The sequence below is a fragment of the Notothenia coriiceps genome, unplaced genomic scaffold (assembly GCF_000735185.1).
Source record: "Notothenia coriiceps isolate Sejong01 unplaced genomic scaffold, NC01 NC01_scaffold00000286, whole genome shotgun sequence".
Lineage (NCBI taxonomy): Eukaryota > Metazoa > Chordata > Actinopteri > Perciformes > Nototheniidae > Notothenia > Notothenia coriiceps.
In genome coordinates, this window is record NW_011332987.1 from 118031 (window position 1) to 140153 (window position 22123).

General features: G+C 38.7%; 1 protein-coding gene across 1 annotated transcript in view; it reads right to left on the minus strand.

The window, feature by feature from the left end:
• Positions 1-22123, minus strand: part of LOC104962521 (receptor-type tyrosine-protein phosphatase kappa-like) — a 47354-nt gene that overhangs the window by 4043 nt on the left and 21188 nt on the right. Inside the window, exons 5-19 of the mRNA XM_010791000.1 lie at positions 17784-17919; positions 14493-14522; positions 11655-11815; positions 10981-11016; positions 8957-8968; positions 7206-7393; positions 6638-6737; positions 6278-6423; positions 4869-4886; positions 3272-3308; positions 2997-3094; positions 2496-2612; positions 2219-2373; positions 1935-2070; positions 990-1158 (exon numbers count right to left, since the gene is read on the minus strand). Of these exons, the coding sequence (XP_010789302.1) occupies positions 990-1158; positions 1935-2070; positions 2219-2373; positions 2496-2612; positions 2997-3094; positions 3272-3308; positions 4869-4886; positions 6278-6423; positions 6638-6737; positions 7206-7393; positions 8957-8968; positions 10981-11016; positions 11655-11815; positions 14493-14522; positions 17784-17919 (1539 nt within the window). The remainder of the gene's footprint in view (positions 1-989; positions 1159-1934; positions 2071-2218; positions 2374-2495; positions 2613-2996; positions 3095-3271; positions 3309-4868; positions 4887-6277; positions 6424-6637; positions 6738-7205; positions 7394-8956; positions 8969-10980; positions 11017-11654; positions 11816-14492; positions 14523-17783; positions 17920-22123) is intronic.

The following is a 22123-nucleotide window of genomic DNA, read 5'->3' on the forward strand; positions in this document are numbered from 1 at the left end:
AGTGAAGTTTAAAGTGGACCTATCATGCTATATTTGAAACATATGTTGTAGGGCCATACCTATATAAAACATGTCTGTGAAGTTTTTTTTTCAAAATACCAAACAGATCATGCATTTTAGCCATGCCTCATTTCGCTCTTTTCCAGCCCTGTTTTTACAAGGGCTGATTCTGCTTTTGTGGCAGACTACAGCGCCACTTACAGGCATATGTACTACAGCGTCTCCAGCGCTTTCGAGCGGTCTCTCATTCCCCTGATAGGTGGAGGGTTGCCCATATAGGCGGAGCACCCCTTTTCTGACGTCAGAAAAATTCAAATAACAATCAGCTCCGTTGCAGCCCCGTTTTTAGAGATTTGGGTATGGAGGAAAAGAGAGAGGGTTGAGTTTTCTAACACTGTATAACAGATGTACAAAAGTGCATTTTGCATGATAGGTCCCCTTTAAGAAAGAAATACCAAAATGACAGAAATGTCAACTAAACAGTAAAGACAAAGACCATGTATGAGTTATATTCTTAAATAGATATAGATATACTTTAAATAATTAAAAATGATCTCTGCAAACGTTTTAGGAGGAAATGTGTTCAACACGTTATGTCTCATTGATACACACATTGCATTTAGCTGAGGATCACTAAATATTAACAGAACGTTTGTATACAATACATTGAAGTTTGAAGTTCAACCAAAAAGTCTTTTGATACCAAAAATTGGGGTTCACAGATAACATTATAACAAGAATAAAGTTGATTAGGAAGCCGATCATTTCATCAAGATGTTGCTTAATATATTCTGCTTGGATGCTGCATGATCAAGGGAAAATAACTGCCAGGTCCTTTGTGGAAGCTTTTATGGTTCTCAAAATACTGAGCATGTGAATGAACAGCAGAGAAGTGGATTATACTGCATTGAGACACTTCTACTGACATGTTGCCCCTGTTTTTGTTGGGAAAGAAACTGCAGTGTCACTTTATTAGTTTATAAGGATACAGATTGTATTTGGGTTTACCTGGAACTCATCCTTCAGATGCGACGAGTTGGTCTGCGAGTCGATGCGGATCAGCTCGTAGAAAGCAGCTTTGAACTCACAGACCGGTATGGCTGTTTCTCCACACAGACAAGCCTCCAGAATGGCATCATGGATGAATATGTACTGCTCCTGGAGACATAGAATTCAAGACATGCATGTTAATATATACTGTACATACTGTAAGCATCACTAATAGATTCTAAACATTGGAAAACAATAAAAACACACACAAGGTGTCGCGTGGAGAACACAAGCAGCTGTGATGCCACGTGAAAGTGAGCATGCTGGCAGTGAGTGAGTGAGTGAGTGAGTGAGGGAGATGGAGCCGTGAATGAGATGAGACGAAGAAGGTTGCATTTTGGTGAGTTCATCCACACATGGAATTGTGTTTTTGGTTCTTTCAAGCGGGTGACTGCAGCTTCAATTCAGTGATCAGACGGATTGAATTGAAGGCTGCTTTAGTGAAAGGATGACGTTCTTACAATGGATGACCGAATCTGCTACAAACCTATATTTCATACATTTTAAAAAGGTGCCCTCAAGATATCTTATCTTATCTTATGTAGATTGTGATCCCTATGCAGGGTTTTAATCTTTTGATAGCTATGCCATTATTTATATTCATAGTCTAGCACAATGTAATTCTTCATTACACCAGAGGAGGGTGCCAGAGTACCATATCTTCAAATCCTTGATATTGAGTTTACCTTAGTCCAGGTGACGATAATATTCCTACCATATTCATTACATGGAATAGAATACACGTTATGTTTATTTAACGAGACTACATGTTTAATTACATGTCACCTCAGCCTGCACCATGCTGATGGCTGGGTCTTACAGTGGGGGTCCATTGAGTATTTTCTAAGATGTGGATGCAGATGGAGGATGGGTAATGCAGTCACCTCAGTCTGTACCATGTTGATCCTCCGAGAGCGGAGAGCCTTCACACAGTTGTAGATATCCACCACTCCTTCTCTCTCCGCCATGTCCAGCATGATGTCAATGACGATGAAACAGCCTGTACGCCCTGCTCCGGCACTGCAGAGAGAAACACAGAGAGAGAAAGAAGTTAATAATTATGTCTGTCATTTCTTGCCAGATTAATTTGTGTATATTTAAGATCAGAGGTTGCACAATAAAAGGTGTGGTAGCTCATATCAACAAAGGTCTGGATGTATTTATTTACCTGCAGTGGACCACAATGGGCCCAGCAGCAGGTGGATTGGAGATTTTAACTCTGCGGATGAAGGAAAGTAGTCCTGTGGCGTGATATGGAACTCCGTGATCCGGCCAGCCTGTGAAATGGAACTGCTTGACTTCCCGCACCTCATTGAAACCACGCTGAGTTGACAAAACACATCTTTAGGTTACATTTCATTCATCTTTCTATGTGTCCTCATTGAATATAACTCAAACGACATAGAGGCATTATGCAAACTGTTATTTAAAAATACTTCACTCACCCTCTCCAGTGTAAATGTGCGAACCACATATTCAGCAAGAGGTTCAACCTCCACAAAGGTCACCTTGAAGTCTCCGTACACCTCAGCATCATCGGGCCAATACTTATAGCACTTAACCTGGTCAAAATGAACATTAAAGATGGTTTCAAAAACAGTATCATGATTATAATACAAACCAGTAAAACACCTGGGTGACAGATATAGCATCTTACATAATAAAACATAAACAACGTGTACAAATTCACCCCAAAAAGAGTAAAACAGCAGCGAGAAAATGACATTAACACTATTAAACAATAACATACTTGCAGAATATCCTTTTGACACACATAAGCTACTACAACATGCAGATTCTGATCCTTTCTATTTCTTTTATCTGGCTATCCCAATGTCAAAGGTCCTGATTAATCCATATAATGTAAAATGCAAGCTAAACATATTTACATATTTACACAAGGAAACATGTCTTGCAAAGTGCAACAGAGGAAAAGAGCAGCTCACCCTTCCAACCTCCACCAGATTGGTAACCATGACGATGCAGGCTGACTGTTCCTGCCACACCATCCTCCAGAAGTCATACACCGTCTCGTGAACAGGACCTACACACACACACACACACACACACACACACACACACACACACACACACACACACACACACACACACACACACACACACACACACACACACACACAGTGTTTAGTATGATAACTATGTATGAATTAAAGCGTCTTATTGTAGAAACAAAGGAAGAATGCATGTTGCAGTTTCTTACCCTGAGTTGCGATGTAGTGACTTGGTCTCTGGTAGCCCTGAAAATACAACACAACAACTCAATATCCAGAAAAAGTTCATGGATGATATCACTAATTATAACTGTAGGAATATTAAAGAGCAGTTTATAGTAGGGTGAATACAAGTTAATTGATTATATACTGAATGGGATTGTCATTTATGAAACAAGTTGAAGAGCACTAGAGAATTAGAGAAGTTGGTAATCTCATCAAAGTGAAATACCTTTAGTCCTAATACTGCTACTGACTTTTCTATATTATAAAAACAAAGCTGCAACATCAGATGAGTCTGAATTGTAACTGTCACTTTTATAACAACAAGTACAACGATTAACTCACTGTTTAACTGTGTCTAAAATGATTGATATTGATGTATAAGACATTTAGGGCTGTCCCGAATACCATTTTTCGGGCTCCGGATATTCGGTAGTAATCAGCAGCGAATATTCGAATATTCGGCCCGCGCGGGGGTAATCAGCAGCGAACCGCTTCAATACTTTTGTTATTCTACACAGCATTGTTGTTTTATAGTTATTTGTCAATGTATACAGCCCAATTTGTGTTCTTTGAAATTGAAAAGGATATTGCATTGTTTTTGTTACTTTCATTGCAGTAGTATACGTCTAATTTGGCTTGGCTTCCTATTTTGTATGGACATGCTTTTATTTTGAAGGAGAGTTAGCGCTGTTGACAGGAAGTTGTTGTTGCTATGGAAACAACGTGACGGAGATTAACGGAGAAAAAGTAATATCTACATATAAAGACGGAGAAAGAAAAAGATAACGTTTATGGTTAAGTGTTAGCCCCCACCTGAAGCGGCACAAACTCTTACGTTGATATTGGAGTTTTCAATAAATGAAAAAAAAGGGAAAAAAAATAAAAAAAGGTATATCCGAATAACGAAATTGAAACCCGAATAGTACTCCAACGAACGAATATTCGGATATTCGGGTACAGCCCTAAAGGCATTGCTNCAGGAAACAAGTAGATTGTTGCTTTTATTTGCTTTCAGTGGTCTATTGTTTTTATTATATGGCTGTTATTTATTTTTTTATTATTACGTTTATTCTGGTTTGTTTTGTGTTTGTATCTTGTATTTTAAATGTATTTATATTATGTTGTGTGAGCTTATCTCTCTGTACAGCACTTTGGTCTGAAGGTTTTAAAGTGCTATATAAATAAAGTTGGATTGGATTAGGAGAATCCCACTTTTCTAGCCACAGGGATTTTTAGGCAATTCTCCATTACCATCCCATGCAAATGTATTTAAATATAGTGTAAAGAAAGAAAGAAAGAAAGAGAAAAACAGTCAGGCGCACAAATGTATGACATTGGCTTATTTCCTGATAGCAATACGACACAAATAATCACAACACTTAAGCTAACAGTACATAGTGGGATGTAAGGTGGACTGGTGGAGGAGGCAGGATGGAGTGAAATCCTTCATGCTGTCGAGGCCCCAGCAACTCAAAATATACTGACAACGTAACTCGATGCACGTGATGACGAGTGTTTAGAAAGGGCGTAAACGTGTGGAGGTTGAGGCGTGAGAATGAAAGATTCCACAGTGATACTTACATCCCTGTACAGCCAAATCTACAGCCCAAGCCACAGGCAGAAAGAACGAGTGAAGGAAGGAAAGAAAGAAAGAAAGAAAGCACAACAATGTCAGTGAGTGTCAATCAGAAAAAGAAAAGTTGCATTGATCAAAATGGTAGTTTGAATAGAACATGCAGAAATAAAAAAAATGATCTTAAACCCAGAATTAGACAGAATAGAAAGGACACTTCCTGATGTCATGTGATCTCCTCACTCTAAGACGCACAAGGAGCTTTCATCCCAAAGAAAGTTGGTTGAATATATAATTTACAAGAACAATTGAAAATACATGACATCTAACCATAGTTACAGTACATATACAGAGATGAGATAGATACATCAAGAAGTGTCCACTCTATTCATCCTAACTCTAGATTCATGTGGATGGTGGCATGCATGATTTTAATGGAGGTTTATGATAACATAGAAGAGCGTGCTATAAGCAGTATTAGCAAAACATAAAGTACAATGTAAGAGACTACCATGCAGATGATTGTTGTAAAAGTGAAGAGGTGGAGATAAAAAAAAAAGAAAGATGAATGGATGAGTAGATGTGTATTTAGTTATGGAATGATTGATGAACAGATAGACAGGACGAGAGATACAATTAAGAACAACTTTAAAGATATATGGACCGAAAGCTGAATGCTACGTCTTACAGGAAAAGTTATTGTTCACTTTCTTGAGAGTTAGATGAGAAGATGGATACCACTCTCATGTCTGTACAATAAATAGGAAGCTAGCACTAGCAGCCGGTTAGCTTAGCTTAGCAGAAATACTTATAATGGTGGAAACAGCTAGCCTAGCTCTAACCAAAAGTAAAACAAATGCTTTCTAACCCTTCAAAAGCTAATTAAAAACACATTGTATATCATTCATAAAATGTGATTTCTTAAAAGGTCTTTATGTAACAAATTGAGTCTTTCTGATCAAAAGCTATTAACATTTAGTGCTAGTGTTTAAAATAATAATTCTGCAAGTATAATAGCTATCAATAAGCAGAACCATTCTAAGTGCTATTGCATTTTTTTACTATTTGACCATGAGAGTCGGATTATAAAGGAATATTTCTCTTTGTATAGGCTATACAAAGAGAAATATTCCTTTATGGAAAAACCATATAACGAGTGCTATAATAGCACTCGTTATATGGTTTTTCCATTTCTGTAAAACCTGAGACCAACTACGTTCAAATGATGACTACATAGCAATTTCAAAAGACTGTAACAGGATACTATCATAAATTCAGAATGGATGCAGACATGAATACATGGATAGAGACAGGACGAATGTACTGTATGCATGAAGTGTTTTCGGGGTGGCTGGATGCGTAAGATGGCACGATGGATGACTAGTAGACGCAATAAAGGTATAGAGGCCTGACATACGAGCGAGGGAGTGTGGTTTCGTTGGTTTCGTTGGGAGCCAATAGTAGCATTCGATGCGTTTCCACTTACATCGATGTAGTTGGCGTTGATGTAGTCGGAGGAGGGGTCGTCTTCTATGGGCTGGAGAATAACCCTTGAATGGTCATCTAAACAGAGGAAACATTAAGAGAAACACAGACAAAGAAAGAGAGAAGCAAGAGGAAAGGGAGAGAATCTTTGTTTTAGGGCATTTAAGGGCAAAAAGAACATGTATTTTGTGATTTGTTCCGTGTTTCTCACCCCCTTTTCCCCTTTCTTGCTGCTGTAAAGCACATTGTAACATCTGTTGTGAACATACATTAATAACGGGTTTTTTCTTACATGCTATAATGTTCCCATAGCGGTTCTTGGTGCGGTTCTGATCCTTCTTGGCCACGTCCCAAGTGGCCGATTGGCCTTCGAAGAAGCTCTGTATCACCAACAACACGCAAAACAATTCAAAAGATATTACACGTCATGGATCCTAAACATTCCTACCGCATGACTCTGAGCAGAACAAAGTAATACAACGGCTTGATTGTAGGGATTTACGAGTGGTGGTGATACAATTATTATTAGAAACATAAATAGAGGACATAAAAGCAGGTTTGTAGCTCTGTGACTGTTTTGTCGATAAAGCGGAATATACTCTCAAATTAAAAGGCAATTCAACTCTAATAGTCATTTATCTTTTTAATGTAAAGCCAACACATCAAATAAAGCATTATTGATTTTCATAATAAGCTTTGTTTGTTCTGTACATTTAAAATGTACTGCACTGTTAAGATTTTAGATCAATAATATCCGTGTCTAGGTTATACTTTCGTACCAACATTTGTATCAATAGTAATACCAACCAGGCATCTAAAATGTTTGCAACTATAAAAAGTACTGTTCATTATAGTCTTACTTCATACTCCTCCTTGAAGCCGTAGCTGTCGGAGGTCTTCATCAGGTTGATGTGCTGCAGCAGGTCGGCCACTCTGATGGCGGGGTGGAGCTGTCCCGTCTGATAGGGGGACTCGGTTCCTTCACAGTGATACCGAGGAACGTCCAGCAGCCGGCTGTTCTCCGCTGCAGAGGCACTGTGGTTCTCATCTGCAAGAAAACAGCAAAATCTGTCAATTCAAATGCAAATCATCCAAATCTTGAGATGCCTTCACTATGTTACACTGTCCAGGGTAGAAAAAACATGTGAAGCAGACCCAATTGTTTCATTTCAGGTCTGAATCCTGCAGTCAAATGAGTTTTGAGTCAGCACATCAACTTTTACAGAGAGAATAAGATGTTTTATGCATAGAAACAACAAGCTGTTCGGTGAGGGTGCGGGAAGCACACACCCTCAAGCTATACTACATATTTGTTATGAGTTAAACTGCGCCAGCTTCCATCACTGCTCCACCTGGTGGATCGAGAAGCCATTGCTACTGGTTTACATAATGAACCAAAGGGGCGCTGAATCATGAGTTGGGGATGTGTTTACTGCAAAGGGCCTGATGGGGATGAAGTAGGGACACCGGGGTCTGTTAAGGACCAACCAAGGAGGAAGCGCCCATAATGAATTGCTCTATCTGAAGATTGGATAACATTATGTACATTCACTGATAACAGGGTATATGCAGGAATCCTGAAGTCAAATGTAATACATTTTAAGACCTTTTTTAAGACCCTTTCCATACATTTTAAGACCTCATCGCCACTTCGAGTTCTAACCGGTTACCTTGGCGACACACTTTACCTCACATTTACTATATACAGTATTGATTGTAAGATAGCACAACTAAACAGCTTGTGATAACTCCTTATCATAATTCAGATAGAACAAAGCACAAGATAATGAATTGTGTGACTAACCCAATGCAAGGTTTATTAGAAAAATAAACCATTAGAAAGTTTGATTTGATTTAGGCATTTTCCCAAGAGATAAAACAAAAAACGATATATAGCCTAGATGTTAACACTTTTCTCGTTCTTAATATAGACTATATTTAGGGTCGATATGTGTTGACTTTACTTTAAAATAGCAGATCACTGTGACAGGATACAGTTCGGCTTAGTGAACGTGTATCGCCCGGACTCCGCTGCTCCTCCGTGCAGAGAGTCTGCAGCGGTGCGTGTCAGCGGTGCGTGCAGTCAGGGGAGGCACGGATTGACTATCGGGAGAGTCAGGACTTAAACGCCGCGGCTTTCTGGCTAGCACGCACTTAGCATGTGGGACCGGATAGCTTTGATCCCCATCGACAATGGCGATTCTAGAGTCTGTGAGGGCCCCTCGAACCAAGCAAGGCAACGAAACTTAAAATTAGAAGCAGCATTTTACGGCGCGCTATGCATGGGGCCGCCTCGAGGGGGTTTCCCGACATGTCATTGCAGTCAATTAAAGGGTGTTTCATGTTGTCGTTGCTGTAGACCTTCTTAATACCTTGGAAAATTCCGTTTTTAATACTTTTTAATAGCCTTAATTTTCGCTAAATTGATTTATCAACTTTTAATACTTTTTAAGACCCCGCGGACACCCTGGATAAGAACAGAAAAAAAAGGCCTCCTCTTCTCTAACATGACAATAACTTCCCTCAAAAACCAGTTGCTGACATTAAACTTTTAACATGAGAAATACCAAACAAACCATTCGTTAATGTGTTTTCTCTCTCGATAACTCACCTGTGATTGGAACTACATGTCAAAGCAGCAGAAAAAGAGAGGAGGTAAATGGTTATAGTCAGACAGAACGATAGGAAGAGTTGTTAGGAGGAATCTAAATATGTAATGGGTAGTAAAACAATAATGGAGCATGGCAATAAAACAAACATCTTAAACGTCTTATCATAAAAGACACTAAACGGCAGACACTTAAACCTTAAATGAGCCAGAACTTTAACTGTAATGCCAAACAGTGGCTGCTATTTACATAATGTGACTTTATTTAGTAACTACTTCAAATATATACCTCACCATACCATCGCGAGCTTTGCACACCTTCCATACTCATTGTAATAGTACAAAGATCACCACAATATTATATGTTTAGGATATGGAGCTGTAATGTATATAAATCAAACAACACATTTAAAACCACGGATGAAGAATGATCCTCTAAGACGTGCAGAAAGTCTGCAGGTTTAATAATTATTTGTGAGTATGGCATGATATAATTAACCTTGTGATGCATGTAAAGGTATTTCAAGTGAATGCAATTATGAGGTCAAATTGTTGGAAACTTCCAGGTGAGCGTTTTTGTGCTGCGGCGGATAATGTGAGTTGGCAGGATTAATGCGCAGACTGACAGGTTGTTTAATGGAGTAGCTCGGGGTAGCAGAAAAACCGACTGATTTCATCTTCACCGCTGTTTATTAACTGACACTGTTTATTTCATCCCACTGATGCTTCTCTCTGCTCCGAGGACATGTTAGCTCATTACTGATTGTTAAAGGTTTTCTGAGCTCTCGTCAGGCCAATTAACAGTAAACTTAACCCGACACTGCCTCCTATCCCACTACTTCGTGCTACGTCTTCCCACTCTGTGATGTGATTGGCCAAGACAGATTGTAACTGCAGCCTTCACTCCAAATTAGATGCAATGGATCAGTTATTAACACAGTTTGGTGGCGTTGTGTACTGTGGAGCCCTTAAGGGTATGTAAGAACTCTGTATCGTACTACAGTGTCAACACTAGACTAAACTAAAATTAAACATGTTGTAGTGCGACACTGGAGCTGGAGGAACATCGAACTTGGGAAAAAAAATACTGCTTTTACAATTCAGACTGATGCATCAGTAACAAATCAAGCCTGGGGAATACCACAGATGGTAGATACTCAAGCAGACTTGCATAGAAAACATTTCTGTCACACACAGAGGCCTGTAGGCACTAACTTATTCACTGTCACTTCATGTCACAGATTTAATCGGCAGCCGTTTTGCGATGGCATTGTGACAAATGATCTTCTTTCTCTCAAGCATCAGTTTCTGTCGTTTTCCGGGACAGGAAATGGCATGCTTTAAAACAACTCAAAACTGTGGAAATAATGAGGTCTCGAAGGGAGAATGACGGTAATTACTGTGAATATCAATAACTCTCAGTAGGAAACAGAAACCGTGGCTGGGATCGGGAGTGATTGAACCAGAGGGAAACCGAGAACAACAGATGAAGGGCTTGGCTGCTGGAGCTTTTAGTACCGGCTATGTTGTACACAGGGAGTTGGCACCAGGTGGCAGAACAAAAAAAGACACAATGTAAACATACAGCTTGTTGCCATCATCAAATATTACTAAACCATTACACTCCCATAGATGGTAAAACAATCAAAACATCGTTTTTTGTTTTAAAATTGTTCTTATTCTCCTAAATGTTGTTAATTTCAGCCACTGCCTGTAGGATGTATTGATCTCCATCTGTGTTAATCCTTGAGATCGTAGCACTTCTAAAATATAGATTAGACGCAGCATTATGGTAGTAAAACGTCCATCAGGCCAAGCTATTCACCAACAAAAACGTACAAAACTTGACCGAGGTCAAAGAACATATTAAACTCAGGATGTGAAATAAAAAATATGACCATGTATGACATTTTAACTGGGTAATGACGCACAACACGGGGCTACACGCACAGGGGCTTTGAGATGAAGATGGGTGATCACTGAAGGGAGCTGGTGGGGAATGATTACCAACCGTGCTGAAACCTCACCTAGCACAGCAGTGGGAACCAGAGGGTCGTTGGGCACTGTGGGAGGAAACACGGTGAGGACACGTTCTAAATTTCAGCGTTACTCAACGTGAGCAGGGAGGGTCAGAAAAATTCAAATCCCAGTCATGATTTAAACATTAGTGGAAATCTACCGGAAAAGAACATGTACATTTTTCTATCCAGTCAATGTCTTTGTTTCCAATTTTTATCTGGAGAACTGATCAGGCTGAATCGATTCTCCAGTTGGTATTTTAACAGCTGAAATTATTAGTAAACAGGACATTCATTTTGATAAACAATCGACCGCGTCAATCATTTTCACAGGCAAAAACACCAAACATAACCGAGGTGTAGTTCCTGTTTATACAATGTGAAGATTTTCTGATTTTCAAAACATTTGATAACGATGATGTCACTAACCCATTTTCATGTTTGATTTTAAAAAACGAGAACTGTAACCTGTTAATTAGAAATACACATCCTGCAATTGCAAATTTCAAGTCTCATCAGTGAAAATAGAAGAGAAAAAAATGAAAATACACACATGTGTTATTGTAAGGTTAGATTTATACTAAGTGCATTTATAAACAGAGTTGTGTTTTGAAGAGAGCCCAAGGTTAATACTGCTGTTAATGGTTATTTATTATAATAAAAGTCTTGTTGTATGAACTTACATCTGTTGTTGTAGTTGTGCGAGTCCATGAACGTCACAGCCATGGGATCCTCTCCGTGCAGAGTGCTCTGGTCAGCATAGCTGCGATCCATGGCGTTCACCATGTGAGTCATCTCCTGCCGCGTAGTACCGATGGCGTCTTTACGTTTTTTAGCCAGTTTCCTGTCAAGGGGAAGAAACAGACACCGTCAGGCATCTTATAGGAAAACACACAAACATCAGCTAGCCTGCAGACCGCCGCCTTGTATGGGAATAGCATCACATTTTAAAGTATAGTTCTATTTATTTCTTTAGTTAGGGGTATCTTTTTTGGGGGGGTAAAAGCACGGCTGGGGGCTGCAGGCTGCTGATTCAAGATGCAGAAATCCAACAAGAAGAAAGAGAAAAGAGAGGTGAAAGGTGGGGAGGAGAGAAAAAGAGAGGTAGAGAGAAGAGGAGAGAACAGGCAAGGGAGGTACAGTAGAAGGTACAGTAGAGGAGAGGCTTGTTTGCAATGGCAGCATGTCCAGGGGAATGACCTCTGGCCGACTAGCAGCAAAGGGAAAACCTGTTATAAACCTGGTCACCATACATGAGCTGTCAGATGAAAGCCGTTGAAATAGTTTTACGCTCAAATCTATTCGCAGTTGTATTTTATTTAACAGTAATTACCTTTATGCACGATCAGATTTTTAAAATTTCAATAAAGCAAAAACTGTTGTTTTAATAGCATTTACAGTATTGAGAACCTCTAAGTTGCACCTTTTAAATTATTTGTATTGTCTTGTTATTTTTAAATATATATTTGTTTGGGCTGACTTTGTCCAGGGACTACAAAACAAAAAAGCATCTTGAGTATACCTGGTGCATTTTCAGAAATGTCTATTAATGCCTGCTTAATAAAATAAGAACAAAAATAAATACAATTGAAATAAGTCACAGAAGTATTTGGTTTTCATCCGACAGCCAAGATGGGAAAAACCCATTAAAACAACAGTAAGGGAATGACTTATGAAGCTCAGGGGAAACCATTAAGCAACCATAGAACCACATCATCATGTGAGAAGTAGTCAAATACAGTAGGAGTATACACAGTTTTACATCAAGGTATCATCTTCAGGTTCAATTATCTCTTAGTGCGCTCGACACATATAATCCCAGGAAACATAAATAGTAGAGGGCGTAATACTTCGAGCATGAGAGAGCATGCAGGAACATTTTTTACCCAGAGCCATACACGTACATCAGTTAAACAACATCTGAACACAAGATGTATAATGATGTTTTTAAGTGACCTGCTTAACATGAGATAACACTTATAGCAGTTTTTGCTCCAATACAATTGAAAAATATATTCTCTCAGATGATTGGTTGAGGAATAAATGTGTGATTGTTGCATAACTGATACGATGTACGGCTCTGACTTCTTCCCAGCAAACAGACAGAAAGCATGCTTTGTTTCATTACATGTTTTACCTCTTCACCCCAAAACACACCAACTCCACCTCTAAGACCACACACACATATTATACACACACACTGAGGAAAATGTAATTGATTGAATTGTTTATGTGGCTGTCTGTGAGTGTATTATTGGTTCTTCAACAGAAAACAGAAGATGGGAAAAATGCTATACATATATCTTAAACCATAAAATGGTGTGTACATTAAGGACCGATTAGTAGAAACAGAGGGGGAGTAACTGTGATCAGAACTAAAATAAGGTTTAATAGATTTTTTTTATACGTTTTTGACAGTTTTATTCATTTTTAAAGTCTGATATTTAAATTAATTTGTGAAAATGTACCCCATTAATCTTTGAATTATCTATAATGAATAATACAAAATGGTCGTCAACAGATGAAATTGTCTATACGAGGATAATAATAGGAAACGGTAAATATTGCTCCAGAAAATTGAATTAGGCGCTAAAGGATCGTGCTATTTCACTCTTGGTACCTTTAAGCTATAAGATGAATGCTAACTTGCCACGCTGCTTTGTTTTTAGCCTGTGACTACAGACGAAAGCTGGTAAAGAATAAATCAATATTGTTTATTAATCAGTTTTTGTAAGTGCTACATTTTGCACTTTCAGGTCCCCAGCTGTTTAAAAAAAAGAAGGTGCAACGAGGCCATTAAGAACCCATTTTGTACAGAGAGACAATAAAAGACAGAGTAGAAGAGTAAGTACCCACAACACGAGAAAACACCCACCGACATCTACCAAACTCAGAGCCATGAGCTCCACACAGGAAGCGGACTGAGACCCAGAGGAGCGTGTGCAGCAGCGGTTACCATGGTACCTGTGACTTGATGGGCGGATGGATGATCACATGACTACATGCAGACAAAGAGCTACCAGTCACAAGTGCAGCATTCTTTTTTCAAATAACACGCTTAGGCCTGTGCGTCCCACTTTGACCTGCTTTGTTCTGCTTTATGGCCCACTTTGGCCTTCATTAGCCTGCTTCGGAGCAACTTTGGAGCATGTAGAGGACACCGGGGCTGAGGTCAATTCACTGTCAGTTCAGTCACTTTAAAATACAATTATTTATCTATAGTTATGTTAAGATAGGTAACCATCAACCTTATCGTGCTAAAAGGACGTTTTAATATTTATATGATCGATTAAAAATAAGGAAAATCCCGACCTCACTGACATGAAAGTGAAGTGACCCCCACCCTGGCGAGGCGTCAATGAGGATGGCTTTGGCTGGTTGGTCAGAGCTGAAAATGTGTTTTGTCTTGAAAAAAGTATACTGCATCTTTAAAAATAACAACAACTAGCCACTAATAATAAATCGCCCAATAAGGTAACAGCAGCTGGGTAAGCTGATTGTTGATTGGTTTGTTTACTTACAGGTAATAAGAGTATGAATAGTAGGTCCTCCTGGGGTTGTGAGCCAATCAGAAAGCAAAGAATGAGACACAAGGGTCATGAATATGCAAATTAGGACAATACTGTCCTGTCCCATCCATCAACAACAGAAACAGAAGAAAACACCTTTTGATTGCTACAACTTGAGGGTCATGCAAGGGGTAGTTATACTAAACTACGGGCCTTATTTCTTTAAGAAAACGTTTTCAATAAATGCTACAAAACAAGCTAAGAGTCTTATAAAACTATGACTAAAAGATCAACAAACTATCAATATTTAACTTTTACCATGCAGTCTTTCGCTTCTTTCTTTCTAGAGGTGTCATACTTTTAATGTTCATGCATTATTTAAGAGTTTTCTGTAATCGAAAGGTCCTGATTAGAAATATTTCAGCCAATCACCTTTACTTACTCCTAAGGAAAATTAAAAAATAATTAAAAACTGCTACAAAGCTATTTATTCTGAAACACCTCGCAGCTCGCTTCCTGTAAAAGCAAGTATGATGTCACTGCGATGTCATCATGTCCCTCCATTTTAAAGATGCAGTATTGTTCAAAGTGTTAAAGGTTCAATGGCAATGAAGATTGATCTCCCCAGAAACCTTCAGGGAAAACTAACTCCAACAAACTCATGAGGGTGAAAAAAAAAAAATCACAAATACTTTGACAATATATTCCAATCATTTCCCCAAAAGCATTTCGGCTCAGTCAGATGTCACATTTTAGTTACACATCAATTGGCAAATGTACAGAGAAATGCAAAGAAGTTCTTTCAACCAGAAAGTGCTGTCATGAGTTGTATAAAAACAAACATGAGTGACTTAACATTTCCGAAGATACCATTCATGTTCAGTTGTTGATGCTGGCAAGATAACGTTTCTACCTGTCAGAAATACACTCGAAAATACCATTTGAACCGGATGTTTTCCTTCTGTAATCCTGTGGCAGTCGGTGAACGTTTGTGATATATTGCTAACGTTTATTTGAAGTCTCCTCTAGCCCAGATGCAGCTTGAGATGGTTAGAGTTTAAAACAACAACAGACACAGCTGTGCATGCAATTCAAGAGTATAAAACAACAAATGCCTCTAAAAATCTTTCAGTTTGGATCCATTTTCTATTTTCAAAAGGCATAAAATCCTCAGAGGCACTGATAATGTTCAGTAATATGTAGTAAAGTTATCCGGCCACTGGCTGCAAACTGTGAATCAACACTGTAAAGTATCCCGATAGGTGAGTCTATTTCAAACAGTGGAAAAAGTAGCAGCTTCTGCAATACATAGGATATTTCTACTCTCCACTTTAAGATCTTTGAATATCATATCCAATTACACTTTGAGATTAAATCTGAAGCAAGACTGCAGGATTAAATTAATTCATTAAGAAAAAGAAATGTGGAGGTCAGAGCTCCCAGGTGACACGAGTTCATTACCGGCTGTAATTCAATGTCTCTAATTGTTCTTGATTTGCTCAGTGAGATCATGATTGGTTGTACTTGAGTGACTTTTTTCCTTGCTGCTCTCTGATGCAATATCAGTCTATCTCCTGAAAGAGACCGTTAATGATAATTCATCTTAAATGTCTTGCTACGTGTTCAACATACATGGCGTCCAATGAGCAACTCAAGCTATCTTTATAATAATAAGTAAAGGTGGGATATGAGGCACTCAACGTGAATATATCCAGTATGAATATGCAAATGAAGCTCCTAATTATTCTCTTTTTAATGAGGCACTCAGGATCCCTGAACACCAGGTTTTAATTGTAAGGTCACAGGAAGAACATTGTGTTGAGTAACAGTTAATTATTACACTCGTGTACATGACTTAGAAATGTGCCTACCAACATATGGACATGCACACCCTGAAAAGACAAGATCCGACCCTGTGTAACCTCGCAGTTACTCGGGAATGTTTCCTGAATAAAGGGCAGGTTATATGCAAAACAAAAGTGTCTAGACTTGAGTATGGCGGATGGATTGTGTTTAAAGCATGAGGATGACTCTATTTAAAAGAATCCTAGACATTCATGTGTTATTATTACACAATTCAATTCAGTCACTGTGCCTTATGGTGTTGAAGCTGGAATGATGAACATTAATAATGATGCTGTCATTTTACTAAAACTTTAACAACATGATAAGGTTAAAAAGAACTGAGCAGTAAACATCTGTTGGTGCTTCATACACTCACATCTCTAAAACCATCTTCTTATAGAAATAAGACGATATCATAAGACTACCTAGAGTCACCTAAACACAACTGCCTAAAGACTGTTTGATCTTATTACTGCTTACTTACTACTAATAAAGGTGTGTGTGATGTAGCTGCTGTTAGCATGTTGTAGTTGTGTTTAGGCGCCACATGGTGGAGCCCTGCACCAAACTAACGCTAAAGTGAAACCGAGACCGACATCAACTATTAAAGGATGAGAGAAACTAAAGTCATTATTTCAGTCCCTATGTTGTTTTCTCCTTAAAGAACATAAGCCTTCATCACACATGTACAAACCCATTTTAAGTGTCTAGTAAACCTACTTAGACAGAAAGAGATTTTTTTTGTTTGTTAATCTAAATGAATAATAATAATAATAATAGCTTGGATTTATATAGCGCCTTTCATGGGACCCAAGGTCGCTTGAATAAAGTAGAGGGCTATGCGTGTGCTTCATAAGTATATATTTATATATATTTGTGTCAGCACATCTATACTTAACTGTAATCAACCATTGTCTTCACTCTCCACTTTTAAACAATTAGATAATATGTCTTTAATGTGTTTATGAAATCCATCTGTACTGATTCTTTGAGGATCTCTTTCACTGTGTGTTTTTCACTTTCAGTGAGTCGGCTATTCTGAGCGGTTGTTTTGTCTAGTGTGCTTCAGCAGCTGTACTCTACATGAAAAAAACACAACTAGAAACAGCCTCAGATCTCTCCTGCACTAAATCACACAACTGTGAGGCAGGAGTTTCTAATTTTGGAAACACCATACTTCTTGCATTGGATCTCAGGAAAACAAGCCTTCAGCTATTTAATGCCTGAAAAGGAGAGCAGAAGGAGATCACGCTGGTTCTGAGGGGAGATCAACGTTTATGGTGGATGGATGAGAGATGGTGTTACTACAGCAAATACTGGACCAGCACACAACAACATCAGGTGCACATTTGAGTCTGTTGTTTGCATTTGCATGAGTGTTGGTGTAGCACAGTTGTTATTTCATTTGCATTTTCAATAAAGCTGTTTTAGGGGGCGGGGTTAGCAGCCGTCACTCACCTCTTCTTGACCAATAGGATGGCTACCAGCACCAGCAGTATGAAGACGAGGACACCGGCACTGATCCCGGCGATCTTCACCACTCGGTCCGTCTGTTTCGCGGGATCTGGGATGACTTCTGGCTCCTCTGTAGCACCTTCACCATAATTACAATTAAAAAAACATCAAAACCATGGATCTAACATGTGATTAGCTCAAATGACCGTCATGCTACTGGAATTATTGGTTATTTTGTAGTATAATGAATGGAAAAAAGGTCATGTTACAATCCTCATTTGCAAAGAGAACACCGCCCCAGTAAAGAGTGTATGCTTCAGAGGTAATCTGTTAATGACATTAGAAGGGTCTCAGGGTTTCCACACCTTCTTAAACATCATTTTCAAGGATTTCTCAAGGACTCTAGCCCTTAATCCCTCCAATTCAAGAAGCCAATACTTCTCGAGGAAGATGGAGCATGAAACAATGAGGCTTCTGCGTGAGACACATCCAGAAAGCAAATGCGCCAATTTAATATCATTAAGCAAGGGAAAAAAATGGTGATGAGCTGGGAGATATTTGAATAAGAATTAATTCAAATGCAGTAATGTTTCCAACCATTCAAACCCTCTATTAATCGGGCAGTGAACAAGCCAGATAAAACCAAACCGACCAGTCAGCTAAGTTTTTGTCTGTGTGTAGCCCTGTAGCCCTCCAAATGTATCAAATGTTGCACTTTTGCACTGACTGTAAGCCTGTTACACAAATAATAGATTCTTGGCACTGTCTGAAGTATTTACGCAACCTTGTGTCACCCAAGGCTAGAAAAGCACGCCAACTAAGAGCCTCAGGAATTGGATTTTTCTACCAAGACATCTTTACAAGAAGCCCTCACGTCATGGAAGTGGTGAGTGTGATAAGGAAACAAATCCTGATGAGCCGTTTAAACAGGGAGGTTTAATCAAAAGTGCTGTGCAAAAGATCAGGTAAATATCAAGACTCCAAATATTCCTTGTGAGGCAAAGTCAGACAACTGCCAACACAAATGCCATGGAAACTGTCATTCATGATCCAAATATAGCCAAAAGTGAAGTTTGAGGAGCTTATTTGGCTCTCAGATTGAAATACTGAGATTAAAAGTCAATTATCCTTTAATATGATTGCTATGGAATAACGGAACAAAATAGATTGCTTCTATCCACAGCCAAACTGCTCATTCACATTATGTGTTTGACAGTAGACATCAGAGCATAACGCAGGCGTGGTTTTAGCAGATGTTTGGACATGAACGGGTTCAAATGAAAACATCTGATGATGGCAATACATTAACAAATAGGGAGTTACCAAAGTCGTTGCATGCCATGTCGAGGGGAACATGAATATCTGTAGAACATTTTGTGCCAATCCATCAATAAGATGATTAGATATTTCACAGAATACGTTTAAGAAGACATAATGTTCTTTTTCTCAATCTGTGGTAGAGAAACTCCCTCTGGAGGAAACATTTTACCTTTGCAGACCATTTACATGCAGATACCAGAGTTCCCGTTAGCCGGTAATTACCGGACTACGACCAGTAAAATATGCTGAAGACCGGCAAATATAAATCTCTCCGGTCAAAGCGTCCGGTCAAAAATATATTTCCCCTTAGCGCAATACCGCATCAGTTGCGCAACTTGCGCGGCTTATGTGACAGTCAAGAATAGTCAATTCTAATGTCAAACACTTAATGTGGAGAAAGAGATGTCCTGTATGGGTTGATTGTGCGTTGATCTGTTGGTAATGCCTCAGGGTTCCGGTGGGCATGTAAACAAATGCATAATGCTGCGCTATACTTTGCGGCCTCACCCGGTTGCATAGCGACGCTTATTGTTTAGGTGTCTTTTAATCAGCAGGTAGTCATATCATTAGCTAGAACTAGCTAGATCTGATCGATATGGACATAAACGCGAGTAAAGTCTAATCTGACGGGAGAGAGAGATCAGCTGCTGCTGATGAGTCGACACGCAGCTCCGCATGATCACCTGCAGCGGTGAGCGGAGCAAAACACACACTTCAGGTTAGAATATCACACGTAGCTATTTTAATTACCTCTCAAACTACCGTAACTAGTTATAGATATGTTTAGTTTTACTGTCGGGTCACTCATTACTGGATCCGCGAGCTGCATGATACTGACGGGCTGTCAGGAGAGGGAGAGAGCGCTCCGTTTATTATTCCCGTGTTATTGTAAATTACTGTTCACTTTTGAATAATGTAGTTAATCTACTATAATTAGTTTGTTTAATATCGAATCATATCAATTTGTTTTAAAGCTCAATAAATAACAAAGAAGACCTTTGACCGGCACTTTTCAAATTGTGTCCGGAAGATTTAAACTTTAACGGACATGTTCACCGGCGAAAAAATATTCTAACGGGAACTCTGGCAGACACAGTAAATCACACTACAGGAGGGAAAACTCAAAAAGTATAATATGGCCTCTTTAAATGGACGTCATAATCTTAAGGGCTAACCTTTTTAGAAACATGGATAATATAAATGTAGAAATCTCCCCAATTCATCTAGGACTTCAAATATTCTGGACAAAAGTAGCAGACCGACTCAAACTAGCCATGGCTATTAATCTAAACAAGTTAATCCAACCATTTTACATGTTCTTGTACAATCTTAAAATGAAATTATGTGAAGAGAAAGCAACGGAGCATCGGTGAAAGCTGTAAATGTTTATCCCTGGCCTGTAGAAGCTTCTCAAGCTAGGTCAGTTAAATGACAACTCTGGATATTTCAGCTTCTTAATACTTTAGTTGTACAACCTGATAGTTAATGTACTGAACCAGTGAACTCTGTGAACACTCACTTCTCTTACTCCTTGCTGAAAACACATATACATTGAATACATATACACAAATAAAGAAAGGCTCAATTAATCTTTTCAGCGTATTCAGTTATCCTTGGAGTCATGCTCTTATAGAGAAATGTGTATTGAATTGCAATTTGACTGAAGCTGTCCAATGTTTCTGCTCCAATGTCACAGTATATTACTCATACTCAAACTCCTTTCTGTTCCTGATGACTTCAGAGAATTGTCTGAACTCCCCCGTTTCGTCTGTTTGGAATATAATTCACAAACAAGGTTTCGGGGCGCAGTGAGATTTGACCATGTTGATCACGCACGGAAAGTCAACAGAAAGAGAGCCAGCATCTGTTTTCATGCTCCTCAGCTTACTGATCTGATCCCATAACGCCAGAGTAGTTGGTACTGCAGCGTAAGAACATTATCGTGCATTATGATAATCCAAATAATCCAACACAAAGACATATGCAACAAAAACTCCAACCTAATGCAATGCTTCTATCAAACAATAATCCACTTCTAATGCAAAATATCAACAAGTTAAACCTAATCGCTCTTTATCTCCTTCAGTATTTGTGACATATTATTTTGTTATGAAATCATTCTGCCACTGATTTATTAGAAATGCCTCCATCTATCCCTGTGTCATTATGTAACAATGTTACTCTAAAACATGGGATTGATAGATGAAGCTTGAGCAGGGATTTGAAAGCTCAAATGCTTTGAAATAATAAGGTTTAGATTGTACTGTTTATTTTTTTATCTCTAGCAAATTCTAAATTTATTCAGTTCTGACTAACTTTCTTCCCTGTCTGTGACCCTACAATGTTTTTTTAAAGTTGTATTGGTATAAAATGCTAAAAGATCTTATAAAGCAGTAAATAGTGCATCTGTAGGGGGCTTTCTTTCTTTCTTCAGACCGTTGCTACAAGTACATCGGCCAAATAAAGGATATATAAAGAATACTGGGTTTTACTGTATGTGGTTCAATAAGAAACATATATAGAACAATTATGTATAATACTTTAGAGTAGTGTCATGTATCCTGGTCAAAACTATTTTTTAAAAATAATATATATTATCTTAAATACTGAAAGTAGTACCAAAAAAAAAAAAGTATGTGTCAAGCTTTAGTTATCCTTAAATAAAAACAAGGTCAAATGTGTCTTAAATATCTACTAATGCATTGTTTAAACTATGACTATGACTCCAAAGCATGCTGCATTGGTGACTCCAACACACTTTGGTTTCACCTCCTTTTTTTTATAATGACTGTCAGACCAATCAATGCGTAAAGGGTATCTGAAACAAGATGTAACAAAAAATCAAATCAAATCTTTAAAAGCTTCAGGGTCCTGAGACCTGACCTCATAATGTCGGCGGTGGCTCTTAATGTCTGTACAAAAATTATCCAGGTCAGTACACTAACAATGTGCCCACACAGCCACACGCACGCACGCACGCACGCACGCACGCACGCACGCACGCACGCACGCACGCACGCACG